General features: G+C 35.3%; 1 protein-coding gene and 1 pseudogene across 3 annotated transcripts; one reads left to right on the top strand and one right to left on the bottom strand.

Moving 5' to 3' along the window:
* Window positions 1–74: 74 nt before the first annotated feature.
* Window positions 75–3,289, bottom strand: LOC132182983 (uncharacterized protein At4g06598-like; annotated as a pseudogene). Its single transcript, XR_015912164.1, has 5 exons — window positions 3,226–3,289; window positions 1,306–1,969; window positions 1,092–1,167; window positions 883–1,009; window positions 75–585 (listed from the first exon to the last, which is right to left on the bottom strand). The product of XR_015912164.1 is annotated as an uncharacterized protein At4g06598-like (transcript).
* Window positions 3,290–4,871: 1,582 nt separating this feature from the next.
* LOC132183062 (lipid transporter) lies at window positions 4,872–17,878 on the top strand. 2 transcript variants are annotated; one of them, XM_059596458.2, is made up of 15 exons: window positions 4,872–5,037; window positions 5,270–5,349; window positions 5,747–5,841; window positions 7,049–7,209; window positions 7,751–7,902; window positions 9,723–9,841; window positions 12,246–12,409; window positions 12,604–12,678; window positions 13,166–13,237; window positions 14,969–15,106; window positions 16,487–16,642; window positions 16,867–16,919; window positions 16,994–17,172; window positions 17,301–17,391; window positions 17,476–17,878. In XM_059596458.2, exons 1-14 carry the CDS (start codon window positions 4,962–4,964, stop codon window positions 17,359–17,361), a joined length of 1,581 nt encoding a protein of 526 aa, XP_059452441.1. In that variant the 5' UTR covers window positions 4,872–4,961; the 3' UTR covers window positions 17,362–17,391; window positions 17,476–17,878. The 2 variants fall into 2 exon arrangements, with proteins under 2 accessions (XP_059452441.1, XP_059452442.1); XM_059596459.2 differs by lacking the exons at window positions 17,301–17,391; window positions 17,476–17,878 and having other exon boundaries at window positions 17,020–17,166.
* The last annotated feature ends 232 nt before the right edge of the window (window positions 17,879–18,110 follow it).

The raw sequence follows: 18,110 nt of genomic DNA, 5'->3' as shown, positions 1-18,110 counted from the left end.
GCAGCAAAAAAGTTTACAGCAAAGAGAAGAAGAAAAGATTGAAGTTATTAAATATAAAAGATCAATTTCCAGGCTCCAAAGAGTCCAAGAAGAAAAAAAAGAGGTGCCTACAATGACTCAAAATGGGCTATTTATAATAGCCTTTAGTAACCCTAGAATCCTAGCCCTTCATATTTCATAGAACAAATAAATCTTAACCCTCCAACTTCGTTAAATGTCACATGCCCTCTTCAAAATACTAACAAATATATGGCATAAAGCATAACATAATAATAAAAGACTGATATTGAGATAGCTAATGGACTGGATAAAATAGAATAGGGGTCTTCTTTGCTTCAACTTAGATGCTCTTGCATCAGTTCTGTTTATCAATATCTTCTGTAGGGTAAGCTACCAACTGCTTTATCTGGAACCAGCTTCCTTAGGATATATACTGGTGTTGGCAAATTGGGAATTAAGATCTCTACTTTTTCGTTCAACGACGAGTAGAATGCTTCTGCTTTTGCTTCTGCTGCTTCTGTTGTTGCTGCTGGTCGTACAAACATCGAAGCCTTGTGATTTCTCTCTGTAGCATATCCTGTTCCACTGTACCAAACCAAGTCCAGGGCATTCGAATGATACCATGAAACCAGGATCTAGTTAGATTCTTAGAGTGTCCATGAAAGAATGAAATAACTTCAATGAAAACCATAGCAAAAGAGGGCCATTTTCTACTTCTAAAAATTGGTAAAGAACATATGGGGGAGGAAAACACAAATAGATTGTATCAAGGATGCAACATCTAAAATCATAAACTGAAGCTATTTGTTTAGATGATATAATAAAAACAACATAGAAAGAAGCAAAGCAGCAAAACGTTTCTCTCTTATAACAAGAACTTACAATGTTTTATAAATTGCTCCTGAGATAAACTATCCAATCGTTGCTTGAGGGCCATGTTTTCCATGCCCAATATAAGAATTTGCTGGTCGAGAAATCCAAGTGCTGCTGAAACTTCATATCCTTCTGCCTGTAAGGTCAGATTGGCCGTTAATGTCAAATCTTGTACTAGTAACTGGACAATTCTAAGGTTGAGGATTTTAGTTTCTTGCCTGCAAAGCTTGGACATTTCTTTCCAGTTCACCTATATATTGAAGTTTCCTGATCCATGGCTCTTGGCTAAATTTCCTGCATTTTGTACATACTATATATTAAGAGTGGAAGCACTTAAAAATTGCTAGATTTTACAAAGCTAGAGCTAAAAATATTTTGAAGGCTAAAATATAAAGATAATGATTCTGGAAACAAATGAAGTGGACTACATACTGCTTAGCACGTTTTGAATCTGTCCTGGATGCTGAAGGATTAGGATGGAAGCAATCTCTTCTTATCGAAGAGCCTTCCAGATATGCAGCATATGCAGCATCTTTCCTTGCAACAGGTTCCTGTGGAGGGCATGAGGATCCTGAGTTTTGAAAACTAATGCCATCACTTGTAGATGAAAGGCCATTTGAGCAGGTAACAGAAGTGCTTGAGTTTGCATAAAAGGAAGCTTGTGACAAAACTTTATGATGATCAAAGTTAGGAGATTCCCTAGAAGCTCCAGCAGGAATATTTTTGAACTTGTATCCACCTTCTTCAAATGCCTTGGCTGCTCTGTCCAAGCATGCAATAGAGTCACTTGATGAACGTTGATGACCTCTGCGCACAGGTGTCTCAGGCTCATCAAGGAGTTCCTGAAGCCAAGAGGGTTGTTCCTCTAATAGCAAGCTAGCCGACGAAGTGCGTTGATGGTGTACTTGTTGTCCCCCATTGGGCTCTGGAAAACCTTCTGATCCGGCAATGGATCTGGCATTGTAATTGGCATTGGATGGAAAGATGCACTGAAAGTTACTTTTAGGTGGAAGCAGTAACTGTCTTCCTGTGTATGCAAAATTTCTCAAGTTTGACAAACCATTTGAATTTTCCATACCTCAAGAAGTAAATGAGCCTGTTTATGAAAGAAGAATATCAGGACTCAAAGGAGAGGAGCGAATAAGCATCCTGACAAATTCAAATTGTTGCAAGACCAATACAGAAGAGAGAATTATCAGAGTGATTCTATATTAGAAACAGAAATTCTCTTTAGCTCCAACAGAAGTTACAAAACAAAGAAAAACAGAGGGCTAATGGAATTGGACTCATTGTATCTTATTGACATTTTAAACTACTAAGAGTATAAATGAACTCAAGCAATGCAAATGAAGAATTTTAGACAGTAATAGAGAATTAAAAATTAATTTTCAATCCAATTATGAAGCGGAATCCCACTAATCTGGTGCTTAGAGTATCCTACAATTGTGGGGAAAACGACAGAATTTAGTATTCTGCATCCCACCAAGGTTAAAAAAGAATCGATGGTGACAAGGGAGTGAAAAGCAACCAAGAAGAGAAGTGAGAATGGGCACATAAGACAAAGCAGAGTGGTAGCTACCGTAGCTTGTATATTGACTTGCTTATAGCAGCCCTGATGTCTAAAGAAGATTTGTTTAGAAAAAAACCTATTGAACCTAACTCTGTGATAGATTTTCCTATTCAGATGGCATGTGGGAATTGCCATAGTATATATTCCTACAAGAATCATATAAGAGCAGACAGATGGGTTTCTAATTGGGAGGTTTGATGAGGGCATAACAAACACATTGGCAACAGAGAAAGGGAGTACTATGATGAATATTGGTCCATAACTTTTATGAAATCACAAGCCAGAATGTCTCCTCCCTTGAACTCAACTCAAGTCATTTTTATCTGCAGCTCGAGCTTTAAGGAACAATGAATTTAATCATTTTATTAATATTTTTATACTCTCTTAACAAATGAGCCCACCACGTTGAAAAAAAGAAAAAAAATTAATATTCTAAGGTCGTAACCTATTTGATTTCATATTCAATATCAACAGGTTTATAAGAATTTACGTACACTTGCTTAAGATTCGCATCGCAATGTTCTTTTACAATTCAAACGATGGAAATACAAATTGCTCAACACCTGCACCTTTGTTTTTTCTTTTCTTTCTCGTTAACAACAAACTTGAGATCCCTGTTCGAAACGTGAAAAATACAAAAGAAAAAGAAGGAGAATAAGAAACCCAGATGTCTGAAACATGCAAGACGAAAGCTTTAAGCCTAATGGATCCATCATTGAATCTCTGTGTGTGAGAGAGAGAGAGGGAGAGAGAGGAACAGAGAGAGAGAGAGAAAGAGATACCGGTATGAGGCGGAGGGGCTTTACTGGTGGAACACATGGCGGTTGTGTCCAGTCAGCCACGCTGTCATCTCCAAAACAGTAAAATTTGCGGAGGCAAAGCCTGCTGGTTTGGCCTGTGAGAGAGATACACAGTCATAGTCATAGATATATGAAATGGAAGCGAGAAACGGGCAAAGCCCACACCGCGCTTTGCGTAACAGTAATATGTTACACCATTTCAAACTGCCCCCCGCAAAACTAACATATTCCCTACTTCATACAAATGACGTGGCATGATTTTAAGTATAAATTAAGAAAATTTATTTGGATTTGAAAAAAAAAAAATTAATCTTTATGTATTAAATATTATGAGAGACATAATGAGAATGTATAGTATTATGTAAATTGTATTTCCTCTTTCTCTTTTCATTCATGATGCTTCAACTTGATTTTTGGACTCAAGGAGAAGTAGGAATAGTATTATTATTTGTAGAAAACTAAATAAAAGTGATGATAATATGTTTGATATAGTAGTATGATTGTCCTTATAATAAAAATGCTTTTTTATTTTTTTATTTTATTAGAATCGAGCGATATTATAGATAAACAACTTTAAGCACGACACTCAATAGAGATAATATCCGAACTACATTAGAGAATTTCCTCAATAAGACCTAGTTCATCTCTAAGAGAGAGCGCTTCTTTTGCAAGGCGATAAGCTGCACCATTGAGATGTCGTCTAACATAATTAACCTTCCAACTTTGTAGACAATTTAATACTCCTCGAGCTTCCTCAATAAGATCATGTAAATAACAGCTCCATCTCTTCCCATATATATTTCCTAAGAGCATGCATCACTTAGAGAGCATCACCTTCCAAGACCACCCTGTTAAAGCCTAGCTGACAACATAGATTGACTGCTCTCAAAACCACAATAGCCTCTGTAATATCTGACTCAATGATGTGGTCTCTTGGCGTCGACAAAGTAGCCAATCCCTCTCTCATTCCATCTCTAACTATCACACTGGTACTCATCTTTTTTTTTTTTTTTTTTGAAAATGAATACTTCATTCCAATGAAAGATCACGTAGGAGGAAAAAATTCTTCCCTCCTGACAATACTACAGATTCCGGGTGGAGTCTCCTCCACCCATGTTGAATCTATGACATGGGTTGTAGCTAATTTAGCAAGTACATGAACATCATTATTTGCCTTCCTAGCTACATAATTGAAAGATCCATTCTTTAGAGTTTGTAATTTTGCCAGGATGCCCTCCACAATATGCCCATCGGTGTTCTGACCGATACGAATACCCATCTTCATTCTGTGTTTATAATAAATATGCATTATTAAATACTTACTATACCCTAAAATTTGTATATATAAGTCAGAAATGATTTTATTATATAAAAAACAAAAATGAGTAGGTTTTATTTGGTTAAAAATGAATAATAAAAGAATAAATCAAACAGTTTTGTATTTTGAAAAATTAAAGAAAACTCACAATTTATTCATTCGTTTTTTTTTTTTAAAAAAAAAAAATTATTTTAATTTTAAAAATTATTTTGTATCAAATAACCAGAGAAAAATAAATATAAAAGGCGGCATATATGGTTGCGAAATATGTAAGGCTCACTGCAATTAGTACAAAGAGTATGCTTATTCGTCCGATCCGACCCGGTTATTTTAGTGTCATATTTATAGATGAAATTTATGATTTTTGGGGGCTAACTCAAAGAAGCAGTTTCATTTGCAGATGTCAACGGTTGAGCCGCAAATGCCGAGAGGCAAAGACCCTACCGATTTCTCTCGCACTTTCAAATACTTACTCGGTTAGTTCTCTATAAATCTCATGCGAAATTTTCAATTTGCTCAACTTTCTTTACCTTCTGTTTGGTTGCTCAGAAAGCAGAGGAAAAAGAAAAGTAGAGAAAGTTTTTTAGTTTCATTTTTTTTTTCTCTAATTGTTTTCTTTTTCAATTACTGAGGCTTTTTTTTTCGCTCCATTTAGATATTCTCATTTTCGTTTTTGTTATTATTATTTTCATTTCTGTTTCGGATTAGCCACGCAGTTCTTGTCAAGGGGAATTCCATTTGTATTCAACTCATGGATCGTGAGGCATCTTACAGAAGAGGACTATGCGGTAACAATATCCACCATCTTTCAGTTTTTTGATGAATTAGTTATTGTCATTGTCTTTTGAAGCTTGTAATTACTTTCCTGTTTATTGGAATCCATTCTAGGCTTCGGTTGTAATCTAGATGCCAATGTAGTGTTTTCTTGGTGCAAATTGTTGAAACTTCTTCCATAACTTGTGGTATATGTATGGAGTAGCTGAAACAAAAAAAGCCGTAAGGGTTTGCTATAACTTTTCAAGGTTCCTTCTATGGAATGTCAAAGACTTTCTCCCCTTCTTCTTCGTCTTTTTGGATTTTTCAACTGCTTTCTGAATCCTTTTTTTTTTTTTTGATAAGTAACTGTTTTCTGAATCCTTTTAATTAGAACTGTTATTTTTTATGAATTTCCTTTCTCTGATGCAGCTTTATGCGGTACAATTCCATCTTTTTGTCACCTGTATTTTGTTTCTCAGTCGGGAGGGATTCCGGCGAGCATGCCTGCGGGCAGACATTAAAAGGTGCTCCCAAATAGGGATTTTTTTTTTTTTTTCCTTCTAATCTCCCGGTATGTTACCTTGCAGCCAGATGTGTGTGTCTAGTTTGTTCATGTGTTGATCAAATATTTTGCTTAAACTGGCTTCATAAATTAATTCATTTGGGTTTTAGTCAGGCTTGAGAGTGAGACAGTTGTTGGTTCCTAAAATTTTGATTCTAGGGTTGACCAGATTATTTTTAAGTTAACTAAAATGCTGTATTTGGTGGTGAATACTTAACTCTTGTTTGCTTTAGTTTAGTAGATTTTTTTATGAGATGAAGGAAGAGTTGATAATTGTGAAGTTATTGCAAAATGCAATTTAATGATGGAGTAAGCAGTTCGTTTTGACAGGTTATAGATGTGTTCTGTCGAGAAACAGGTACTCTTTTGTATGTGTCAACCTGACCACGACCTGTTTAACTACGGAAAATTTCCCCATGACATGGTCTGCGTGACTTATTTAATAAACAGGCCAAGCTCATGTAGACACAGTTTACCTATGAATCCATATTCATTTTTTTTTTCCTTTTATTAAAAGATGAAATTCATTAATAATAGACATTTTATTTGGAATTGTAACCATTAGTTACCTGCTTTCCCTTTTAATTTACAAGTATAACCTTTACTTTTAGTTACTTCTATTTAAAATCTTATTTAAAAGCAATTATGTAATGTAAAAATAGTTTGTGAAACTGGTTCAAAAGGAGTATGTGTCACTATACGTGTGATAATAAATCATGATTGCTAGTTTACTATGGATTAGGCTGGTCAACCAAATTATAACCTGTCTAATGATGAAGTTTAAAAAACAACTTGATCTTGACTCCTACAGAATTAAGGGAAACCCAAACCCACTAACTTTGGGTTGGGTTTGAGTCATGTCTGTAGGTATTGACACCCCCTAGTTGGATGTAAGTGAAACAGCTGTCGTACTGCTTGAGTTCTGTATTGCATGACAATTTTGTAATGTGATCAATTTATGTATTGATTCGTATTAATGCACTATCCTTTTATGATGTTAAATATGGCACATTTTGAACATAAACAGTTTAAGTTAAGGACAAAAATTTGAGGTTTATGTTTGATGGTTGAGATACTTATCTCTTCTTTGTGGTCTAAGTGAGGGCTTTTGGTGCATGATACTCTGAGCATAAATCTAACTCCTATAAAAATTATGTCTTATGCTGCAGCGATGGCACTTCAGTGGAAGAAAACACAGTGAAGCTAATGAAAGTTGCTTGGTTGACTCTCCCACTTGGAGTATTTATAACAGTAGTGGCATGCTTTTTTGTTTTTTGGTGGCAAGAACTAAGTTATTCTAATCCATATGCACAGGCTATTTTGATTAATGGTAAAGTTCTGCATCTACTTTCAATTTTTCCAATTCTATGTTTTTGCTGTAGATCCTCTCTCTATGAAGGTTTTTGGCTTATAAATTTTAGCTTATAGAAGAGTTCTTTAATCCTGATTCACAAGTCTATCTTTTTTTGATTTTTTCCTCAACAATCAATGTTGTTGTTTGCATGCCTTTAGATGTAGAACTAATATCATGCAAGTTCACAGAATTTAAGAGAACCACCACAAAGTACAGGAGTTATAGCTTGGATGATATAAGTTTGTTGCTTTATTGACTTTAGACGTTGACTGTTTCTTTTGTCTGAGGATGCCAAAAATTTTATTCGCAGCAACTATTAGATAGCGCTGATTTTTTGAAAATACTGGTGACAAAGTGCATTTATGAGCCTGATATCTTTATGTATAAAAAAATATTACTTGAGCTACTTGGTCTAGGGGATCTTAGGCAGATTAAGTTAGAACTAAATCAATATTATATTTCTTTTATTATATTATTGTAAACTTGATCCATGAGACCAGTAAATATCATATGGCAGGTTGTGCTTGTGTATTAGAGCTATTGGCAGAGCCATTGTATATCCTTTCTCAGAGCTTGCTTCTGCTTAAATTGCGGTTGGTGGTTGAAACTGCAGCTACGCTTGCGCGTTGCTTAACAATGTATATCCTCATTGTCAATCAAATTGACACGGTAAGGTTGAAATCAGACTATGCTGTCAATCTTGATATTTATATGTTGTGAATTTGCTTTGTCCGACCACCAGATCCTGATATATTTTTCTTCCCGTTTATATTGTTAGATTTGATGATATCTCTTGGTTCTTGATGTTTGCAGTTTGCATCATTTATTGGTTATTGGAATTATCATGCTTACATGGCGCACAAATTTTATGGGTTTTTTTTTTTTTTTTTTTGGTGTGTGTGTTAAATTGAGTGATGCATGGGAAAAATGCAAAATAATAATGCTACTGAAGAAACTCTAGCTGTTGTGGTAGTAGTAGTAGAAAAAAGAAAACTCTCATTTCAAAAAAGAAAAAAAGAAAAAAGAAAACTCTAGTAAAGAAACAAATGCACAGAGGTTCAATAAGTACTCATTAAATTAAGTTTTTAAAATACTAAGTTACTATGTAGGACCCTAAATGGCAAGCCTCTATCACAAATGGAGTGATTTTATTGGTTTTTGGATATTTGTCTGCTTTGTTGGCCCAATTTGAATGGTCAATGTTCCTCCTTGTGCAATGGACAGGAGCCATTCTAGCAGGCTCATAGAGTTAGTCTGGAATTTGATAATGTTGGCTCAAAGAGATCAGTTTAGTTTGCCACCTGGCAGGTGCATGACTTGTTTATGTATGAGGAGATTTTTCTATTGTTTTTAGAAGGGTGTAGTGCGGGGATTCCTGGCCAGTGATGGCTGTGGATTTCTGTATCTTCATGCTACAACTCGGGACGACATAATATGCTTGCCTAAACTACACTTTATTACATGGAACCAGCTTTTCACCATTAGTTGTCTCTTGTTAGAGAAACTGGTTGTTAGAACACAGGACAAGGGCATCTAGGAAGGTGAAATTTGGAGAGAAATTCAAATCACCCATCATTACCTTAGGCTAATGTTTTTTCTAAGATGTTAAAAGTAGAGTTGCTGTGTGGCGTATCTATGAATGTATCTAAAATGAACTTTTGTTGCGACCAATCATTATCATGCTTTTATTTTATTTTTTCTCTTTCTCCATCAGAAATGGTTATAATCAAATGTATTCTATCAAGAAATGGTGAGTATTTCACTACAAAATGTTCATAATTCTTAACTGCTTTCTTTTGTAAATGGTAGATGATTTAAGTTAAATGGAAGGATTACCTGTCTGTGGAAAGGACTTCTTCTGTATATATGTCAAGCATGGCAAAATGGGAGTTAGATGATGATAAAGTTAAAAGATGCACAAAAGGAGACAATTGAGGCTTGGAAATTTAGAATCTTTTCAACTTTGGGGGTCCAATTAGCGTGACAGCAGCCTCTGTGTTGTTGTCACAGGCACGGTCCAGCCTTCCAAAGCCATTATTAATTGATGAATGAACTACCTATTGGAAATTGTCCCTATTTAACAAGGGGAATATCAACATTGTTTTGAGCTGATATTTCAATACATAGTACAGATTTCTTTATTGCTGAGTCCATCCAATAAACTGATAAAAAGTGGAGGTTATTTTTTATCAAACAAGAAATGGAAAACAATTGTTAGGGTTTTTATTCTGTTGTTGACTGTTAGAGAAGGAGGTTTGGGTGGAATGGAAGTTGTATGGTTTGGTGTACTCTAACGTTTCTGTTGCTTTTCATAAGATTCTGTTTCCGGGTTACCAAAAACAAAACCCCAAAAATTGTTTTGGTCCTTGAACGTGATGAACAAAATGCAGGGCTGCTCATTGTAAATGTTCTCTCCTAAGTTTGATGGTTTACATGGATAAGGATTAGATAAAGCTTCTAATTATTAGTAATTCATTGATTACTTGCAGGAGAAAGTGTTCGTATTTGCATTGTCACAAGCTGCATATGGAGCTTGCTTGTTCCTCGGCTATTGGGGCTATTATCTTCTTTTTCGTGCATTTAGAAGTTCTGATCTGTTCCCCTTTAGGTATAGAATATTTTATGTTGTGCATCATTTTCCTTCAATGATGAATATGCTATGATTGTTGCACCAGAAAATAAAAGAAGAGAAAAGAAACAAAAATGTCAATATAATAATGATAATATTTCTATAAATTTAACCTTTAAGCTTGTCCTTCAGCTATCTTCTCTCAAATAGAACACATTAGATCTTTAGAATGTTGTGAATCCTAGACGCCTTTTTTGTGTGAATCTCATTTAGTCCTCTGCAATGAGCTAACTGACTTCAATTTTCTCTGGAAAAAATATTAGGCTGCATCTTGTGGGTCCTATACTTACTCGTGAGCTGGATAGTTTTAACATTCCCTTTATGTTGAAAGTGAATGGTATGAATTGACAGCTTTGCAATGGTTTAGAGCATTCCCAGCAGACTCCCTATAAGGGAGTCTGTTCCCTAAGTTTAGAGAATATGTCCAAAAAATCGCAAAAAATGTCCCACAACAGACTCCCTATATGCTTCCTTAAACCATCAGCTACTACAGTAGAACCCAATGTTTTGGGTTCCACTGTAGCGATCCAGATGCTTATTAAATTGAAAAAAAAAACTCTTCTCTCTCCGCACACCTCTCATCATCTTTCCCTTTCCTGTCAACACGCCATCCCTCTCTGCAAAACATCAAAACTCCATCTTCTTCAACCTCTCAACTTTCATCCATGTTCTACACAAGGTAGAGAGGAGACCAAAAAGAGAGAAAGTTTGAGATTGAGAGAGAATGGTGAGCGTTCTGTTCAAGCTGAGAGAGAGAGAGAGAGTGAAGAATGGTGGTTGAGCCACCGTCGTCGTGCAGTGGGCAGCGCCTGGGCAAAGCTGAACCAACCCGATCTGTACATCGTCTTCATCATCATCATCTCGCCTCTTTTCATTTCCATTCAACTGTGCTTTGTTTGGATTTTGATTGTTTATTTTGGTTGGTTGTGATCCGAGAAATCAGTGATAATGGGGTTTGATAAAAAAAGTTAGCTTTATCGACGAGGTTGGGGTTTTGGGTCTCTGATCAGTTGAAACAAAAATAAAAGAGGAAGAGTGCGGTGATGATGCTATTTTGTGGACTAGAGTTTCTAATTTGGGTAATCTGATTGACAAACCCTTGGAAGAAGAAGATGGCTACGGGAAGAAATATGAGGGAGAGAGAGAAAGTTTGTTTAATAAATTAAAAGAATAATAAAAAAAAAAAGTAAAATAAAAAAAATAATATTTTAATGATATAGGGAATGATTAAGGGAAGCTATTGGGATGTATTTTGATATAGGTAAGCAAAAAATAGTTTGAATCCTTAAATATAGGAAAAATGACGAGGAAGCTGCTGGGAATGCTCTTACAAATTTGTTATTGAAACTTTCATTTTAGGGTTAAATATACTTTAGCCCCCTCAACTAATAACCGTTTTTTATAAAGTCCCACAAATTGATAGCTGTGACACTTAGGGTCCATCAAACTACTATTTTGTTACATTTAAGCCATTCCATTAGATGTTGCTGTCTGTTTGGATGAAAAAGTGGTCATGTGTGTCTATCATCCTTCCTATAGTACCCTTCATTTAAAAAAAAAAAAAAAAATCAAAAAAATTAAATAATTAAAAAAGAAAAAAAGAAGAAGGTAAAACGTAAAGGGTTGCCAGCGAGCCACCCCCAACCCACCAGGGGAGGGGGGTGGCTCGGCCAACCCCATTTGTTTTTTTCGGGTTTTTTTAAGTGTCAATCAACGCTAACAAAGGGGCTAAATTACAACAAAATGGTAGTTTGATGAACTCAAGTGTCACAGTTGTTAGTTCGTGGGCCTTTATAAAAAATTGTTGTTAGTTGAGGGGGCTAAAGTATATTTAACCCCTCATTTTAATATATACGCACACAAAAATGTATTGTTGAGAGGAATCTGGTTCAAATTTGTAGACCACACCATTTAGAGTCTTTCACACTTGAGTTATTTATCCTATTATGTGTCCAGAGTTATTTGGCAGGCTAAGCTGAAATAATATGGTAGCTTAGGTGTGATCTACAGTAGTTTGTTGGCCGTATGCCTTTTTTATAGGGGCCCAGCTGACCATTATATCTTCCAAATGAGGTTGCACGCCCGTATTTGCTTCCTAAAGAAAAACAAGACGTTATATATATTTGCCTGCTCCTATTCTCTACATATACGCCGCAACTGAATATTTTCAGTTAAAACGCCAGTGGTGGGTTGTTGAGAGAATAATTCTCAATATCAGAACAGTGTTATCATGAAGTCATATGGTGTTATAAAGTATGAAACATATTTGTTTTTTTCTTTACCACCAATATGTAATGACATGTCCTTATCAATTATTACCTGTCTTCTTGTTCTTGTTTTCATAATCATTAGTGCATTACTGAATAACAGAGTACTCTTGCAGAGCAGGAACTTTGAAGGATTATGATAGTCATCTGTCAAAGATGTGTTTTCTGTTTACCCTTCAATCCTTTCGGAAGTTGATCCTTCAGGAAGGAGAAAAGGTGGTCCTTGTGTGGTTGGATACACCATATAACCAAGCTGTATATGGACTTGTAGACAAACTAGGTAAGTATGTGGTCCAGCTATCTTTTGGAGTAGGGTTAATTACCCTATGATCACAACTGGAGTGTTTATTGAACAAATATGGATTTTATTTTGATATGCTCTTATGTTAACTGAAAAAAATGTAATGGATTTTATTGTTTTCTTGTTTTGACTTTCTTAGCGTGCTTAATCTGTTAACTTTTATCATGTTCCAGGAAGCTTAGTGGTGAGGCTAGTGTTTCTTCCTTTTGAAGAAAGTTCATACGCTACCTTTGCAAGGTCTGCGTCAGGTTTTCATCTCTCCTTTGTTTCCTTTTCTTGGACACAAAAATCCAGCACATATCTCATTTTCCTCATGGTTTATCATTTTCTTGGTTTTGATGTTTATATTTCTTTCACCATATTAGAATATTAATTAAATTCATCATTTCCTATCAACTTAAGTTTCTAGGGTAAGTGTTGATTTAACATGGTATCAGAAGAAATGTTTTGAGTTCGAACCCTAATTCTTTAATATATACCTTGCATTTATGTAAGGTGTTGGCCTTCACTTATTGAGATAGAGTTTGAGCCTATGCATAAAAAGGAGTGTGAAAAATATTAACTAAATGATTTCAACCATTTTCCTATCAACTTAAGTTTTTGGGATAAGTAGTGATTCAACACTCCATTTGATAAAGAGTGCTGCTTTAGTATATCTCTATAAATCATGCATTTTTAATTTCTCTTGAGCTGTAAAAAAGTACTTGTGTATTAATTTTATTTATATACTGACAGGACAATATCCAGATAGAAGTAGGAAATTGGGAAATCGCCTTGCAGAGGCCCTGAAGTTAGTTATGTTAATTGGTATGTTTTTATGCTCACCACTCTTGAATCAATCTATTTATATATTTACAACTTTCTTTTTTGTTCCTGGGAGGTATCATTGTAGTGGTCATAGGAAATATGTGATGTTATTAAGATTGAGGAGAGGACATTATGCTTTGCAGAGATTGAGATAGATTTGCTTATTCATGTAGGTAAACTTATCCCCTCTTTGAGCTAAAGATGTCATATTAGTGCAATTATTGAAACCTCTTAGTTTGGCTGGACTTTTAAATCAGATTATCTCTACCCCCTCTCCAACTAAAACCTTTCTTTTTGTTTGATGCCATATCATAGTATTTAATCAGTTGCAATCGTTTAAAAGACCTGCCCATTTATGTTACATGTTTTCCAGATACTCATACCAAATACCACAGACCACCCCCCCCCCCCCCCCCTCCGCTATGGTTTTACAAATCGAGTTTTTTTCTGGACATGTTTTCCAGATACTCATACCAAATACTCCCCCACCCCCCACCCCCCCCAACCCTCCGCGATGGTTTTACAAATCGAGTTTTTTGTGGAGGAGTTTGAGGTGTGATGAACAAAATTCTGCAATTTTCGCTTCTGAAAAAAGTTGATTTTTTTTTTCTTTATGCAGAAATCTGATTGTTTAAACAGAGCTTAGCCTGCACAAGACGGTTCTTGGGTCCCCAGCCTCCCTTCATTAATGTGCAAGTCTGCTCTGCTTTGTAGTGGTGTCTAGAGTCATTGGTCTTTGGCCAGCCAATTACATGATTGATTATCTGATTCGCCTGTTCACTTTGTTGAGTTCTGCCAACAAGCATCTTGCCCAGGCACATCTCATATTGCCATACTTAGTGAATGGAGATTGAGGAGATAGGGGAAAAGTAAAAGTAGATGGACGAAAATCTAATTGAGTGCATGTGCCACAGCCCAAACGTTACACTCATAGCACTCCCTGCCTGACCAACAAAAATTTCCTCTCAAAGTTAACAGAATTCCCTTGCCCAATTACAACTACCAACAGAAAAGGGATTAAACTATCGTGGATTTCCAGATCTAGTTTCTGTAGTTAGAGAGTACACCGGTTCTTGAATTGGAGTAAGGAGTTGCAGCTGCAACCATTGGTGGTATTGACTTGACACATATAATGAGGAAAATGAAATGAGAAGTTTAGCTTAATTTCTACACTGGGTAAAAATACTGGTATGAAATATCTGGGTTAAATTATGTGATTTAACATTTTGCGTTTGCGAGTTCAAAATTAACAATTATAAAAATCACTTGGCCTGTGTTCTGTTCGAGGGTAGTCAATACTTGTCTAGTTTTACTAACTTGTAAAGAGATGACGACAAAATTAGAAATGAATGCATTTGTGAGAAGCCTGAGGGGAATGAGAGTCTGCTAAGACAGTCTGGCCATGCAGCATGAAGCGGTGGCTGTAGCTTGAGTGTCAGAAGGTCACCATGGAGGAACCAAAAGCTTGGGGTAGGGTTTAATAGGTTATATCAGCGGTATAGATGCCTCCCTTCATCTTTGAATTTCCAAAGGCTCTGATAAATTTTTTTTGTAACAATTCTATGCAAAATTTTTGACTTCAATTTACATATCTAGATGGTACAAGTTGACGACTGTATATGAGTAATTTCATTTTATTTTTAAAAACACTGGGATGGTATTATTTGTTTCATTTTTCTTTGTCACCTTTTTTCCCCACTTGGTCTGAATTTGCAATTGTATGTCTTGTAGGACTTGTATTTATGGCATTTGGACCAAGTTACTCTTATTCTCTCATTAGATTGTTGTATGGTCGGAAATGGAGTGATGGAGAAGCATCAACAGCCCTCCGGTATTATTGCCTTTATATAATCTTCTTGGCTATGAATGGTGAGTAGCTTTTTGTCATGCTGATAATTTTTCATGACATGAGTATTTGTTCACTTCCCTCATTTTAGATTTTTTCTTGGCATCTGCTTATATTTACAAAGAAATATACGGTACGCTGTGGACAGCTGTACTTATCAAAAAAGAAAAAGATTATTTGGACAGCTATGGTAACAATTCAAGGTCAGCTTAACACAAGACATTTAACCAAATTAAATATTTGATAAAAAATCAATGGTAAAATGCTTCTCTTGGCTGGAAATTTGACAGAACCGATCCCAAGTCCTAGTTATCCATTTATCGTATTTTACTTGATAGTTGTGAAATAAGTAGTGTTTTAAAAGCTGGATGGGACTGGCTGGTTCAGCAGGTGAATTGTGAACTGATCTCATTTTCAGTCTGTTCACCCCCGTAACCCATTCCCAAATGACCTAGACTATTCTGGATTAAACTGATCAGTTTATTGATTGAATGGGATTGAATTGGTCAACGTACCAGTGAAGCAGTCCAATTTTATTGACAAAAGACATGCCTTCTAATGAAACATTCCTTTTAAAATAACTTTTGGTGGGCCAAGAAGGTGAATTCAAATTTGAAAAAAATGTGAATTTAAATTTGAAAAGCGATGGGTTCAAAGTTAAGGGTGATATGGAGAATTAAAATTGGTAAGTGCTTTCATAAAGAAATTTTCATCTATTTTGGGAGTGTCCAAAAAAGGAAAGCTCGTCATTTTTATGGGACAAAAGGATTGTATGAAAATTCACACTTTTCTTATTGTTTTCCTCAAATACTCAATAAATCTTGTATTTTTGGATTATTTAATACATACATCAAGTTAGTAAGTATAAATTGTATCATACTAATATCATTATAATCTTTTTTATTAATTCAATCACAATAATGTATTTGATATCAAATTGGTTAATCCAGTTGAACCGATGGATCAGTGAACATGTCACCTTTTTGTTTGTTAAAACAATGGAAAAAAAGGAGCTGTGCTAGGAATAGCAGGTTTCCCATTTTTTAAGTAATTTTAGCTGCACATATTACTTTTATACCATTTACTTTTTCTTAATAATCCTAGGATTTTTTTGGCATTTTATATGAATTGTGTAGTAGACCCAATCTCCAATTTTGATGTAATAGAAACTAAAAACTCAAAAATTTGTACTTTTCTTATGATCGGATAGTACAGATGTCTTAACCCTTTGACTAATTAGTCAATGTCCCTGAACTGTACTTGGCAGTCGTCATTTAATGTCAAAAATTCAACCTCTATGATTTCCTAGTAGAAAGTGAGAGAGGTAACCCAGATATCTTACTGCTTTTTTTAAGACAATTTTTCCATAAATTTATATTTAGATTATTCTGGTTTTCCATCAGGAACGTCCGAAGCATTTCTACACGCAGTTGCAACCGAGAACCAACTCAAACGCTCAAATGATTCGTTGCTTGTTTTTTCGTTGATTTATATAGTCCTGAATGTTCTGCTGATTCGTTCCGCTGGTGCAGTTGGCTTAATATTGGCAAATTCTTTAAGTATCCTTTTCTCATTGTGGGCATTCTTCTTTGTGCCTTTTTCTTTTGTTGTCTTGGTATGTTCCGAAATCTTTTTTGAATTGTTTGAACTCTGCAGTGAACAACAATTTATTTTTCTAACGATTCATACAGATTCTACATTTAGAATTGAGATTAAAGTAATTTATCTGCATCCAGAATTGATATTAAAGTAATTTATCTGTGGTTTCTTGACTGTTGCAAAGATATGATTTTGAGGATTTTATACTCTATGGTATTCATAAAGCGTTATTTCCAGGTATGGCTTTTATATGAAAGTGTTGTTTGTTTTGGTGTTATTTTGACCTTGAACTAATTTCTTCTTCTCCACAGGATTCTTCCTCATTTTCCTTTTCCAGCTGCTTGCCTTCAGGATGGACAGTTCTGTTGTTTTCAGGTGTAACCACTCTTATTTCTGAGAAGATATTTTTGGATCGTGAAAATTTCTGGCCAACATTTGCAATTCATTTTTCTATTGGGTTGGCTTGCTTCTGTGTGTCATCTTTTGTCATGTAAGTTTCTTCTTTTGCTCCCCATCCATTTGAAAATCATTACTAGCGAGTATTATAGCCTTTTTCTCTTTCCCCATGTTAGTTTTGTTCCCTTAACCCTTGTTTTTACTTGTGAGTTCTATTAACAGCTATCGCCGTGAGAGGCCTTTCATCAACAAAATTGTCCGTTTTCGTGATCACTCGGACTGAAGAATTGACATTTTCCCAACAAATATTATGGTGGGCTTATATTTCTTTGCCTTGATTGTTTACTTCCTTATTTGTTCATATGGATATCATAAATCAAATATTCTTTTGATGCAGCAAAAACTCGACGGTGAGGGAGTTCAAGCCAATTCCAGAACATGTTTATTAACGAACACCTCTGAAACTGGTTTCGAGTTTGCAAAGAGAAGCAAATATTGGATACTAGATATGAGCAAGAGGGCTGTTCTATTTAAATGTTTTGGAGGCATGTTACCCGACAGGATTTTTTTTTTTTTTTTTGTCGTGACAAATTGAAATCAGTTAGATTCTAAGAACCGGACGCAGGATAGGAATAGTTTTACCAGGCTTCTGTATTTTGATGGTAGAGAAAAAAATATTTATCCCTTATGTTTTTGTTGTCTTCAAAGCGGCACCGTATTGGCAGCGGTGTATTTGGAATAGCTTTACCCAAATTTGATTGAATCCGATCCGTCACAAACCCATCCCAATTAATGGATTACAGATGCCTGAAACCTGAGACAGCCGGCCCCCATTAACGTAATCTGAATTGAATATCGAAGCCCAGCTTAGTTTGTTGGCTTACGTACTATCTTTACATACGTATAAATCCGTTAGTATTTATTTTTTTTATATATCTATAATAAATATAATTATTAGATGAGCATTTAATTTGTTAAAAAGTTGCATTTCAAGTAGTGACGACAAAGGTGGCGAATTGAAATTTTTTGGCC

The sequence above is a fragment of the Corylus avellana genome, chromosome 5 (assembly GCF_965113065.1).
Source record: "Corylus avellana chromosome 5, dhCorAvel1.hap1.2, whole genome shotgun sequence".
Taxonomy (NCBI): Eukaryota; Viridiplantae; Streptophyta; class Magnoliopsida; order Fagales; family Betulaceae; genus Corylus; species Corylus avellana.
Note: the sequence above shows the minus strand (reverse complement) of the source record. Positions and strands in the feature narration are given on the sequence as shown.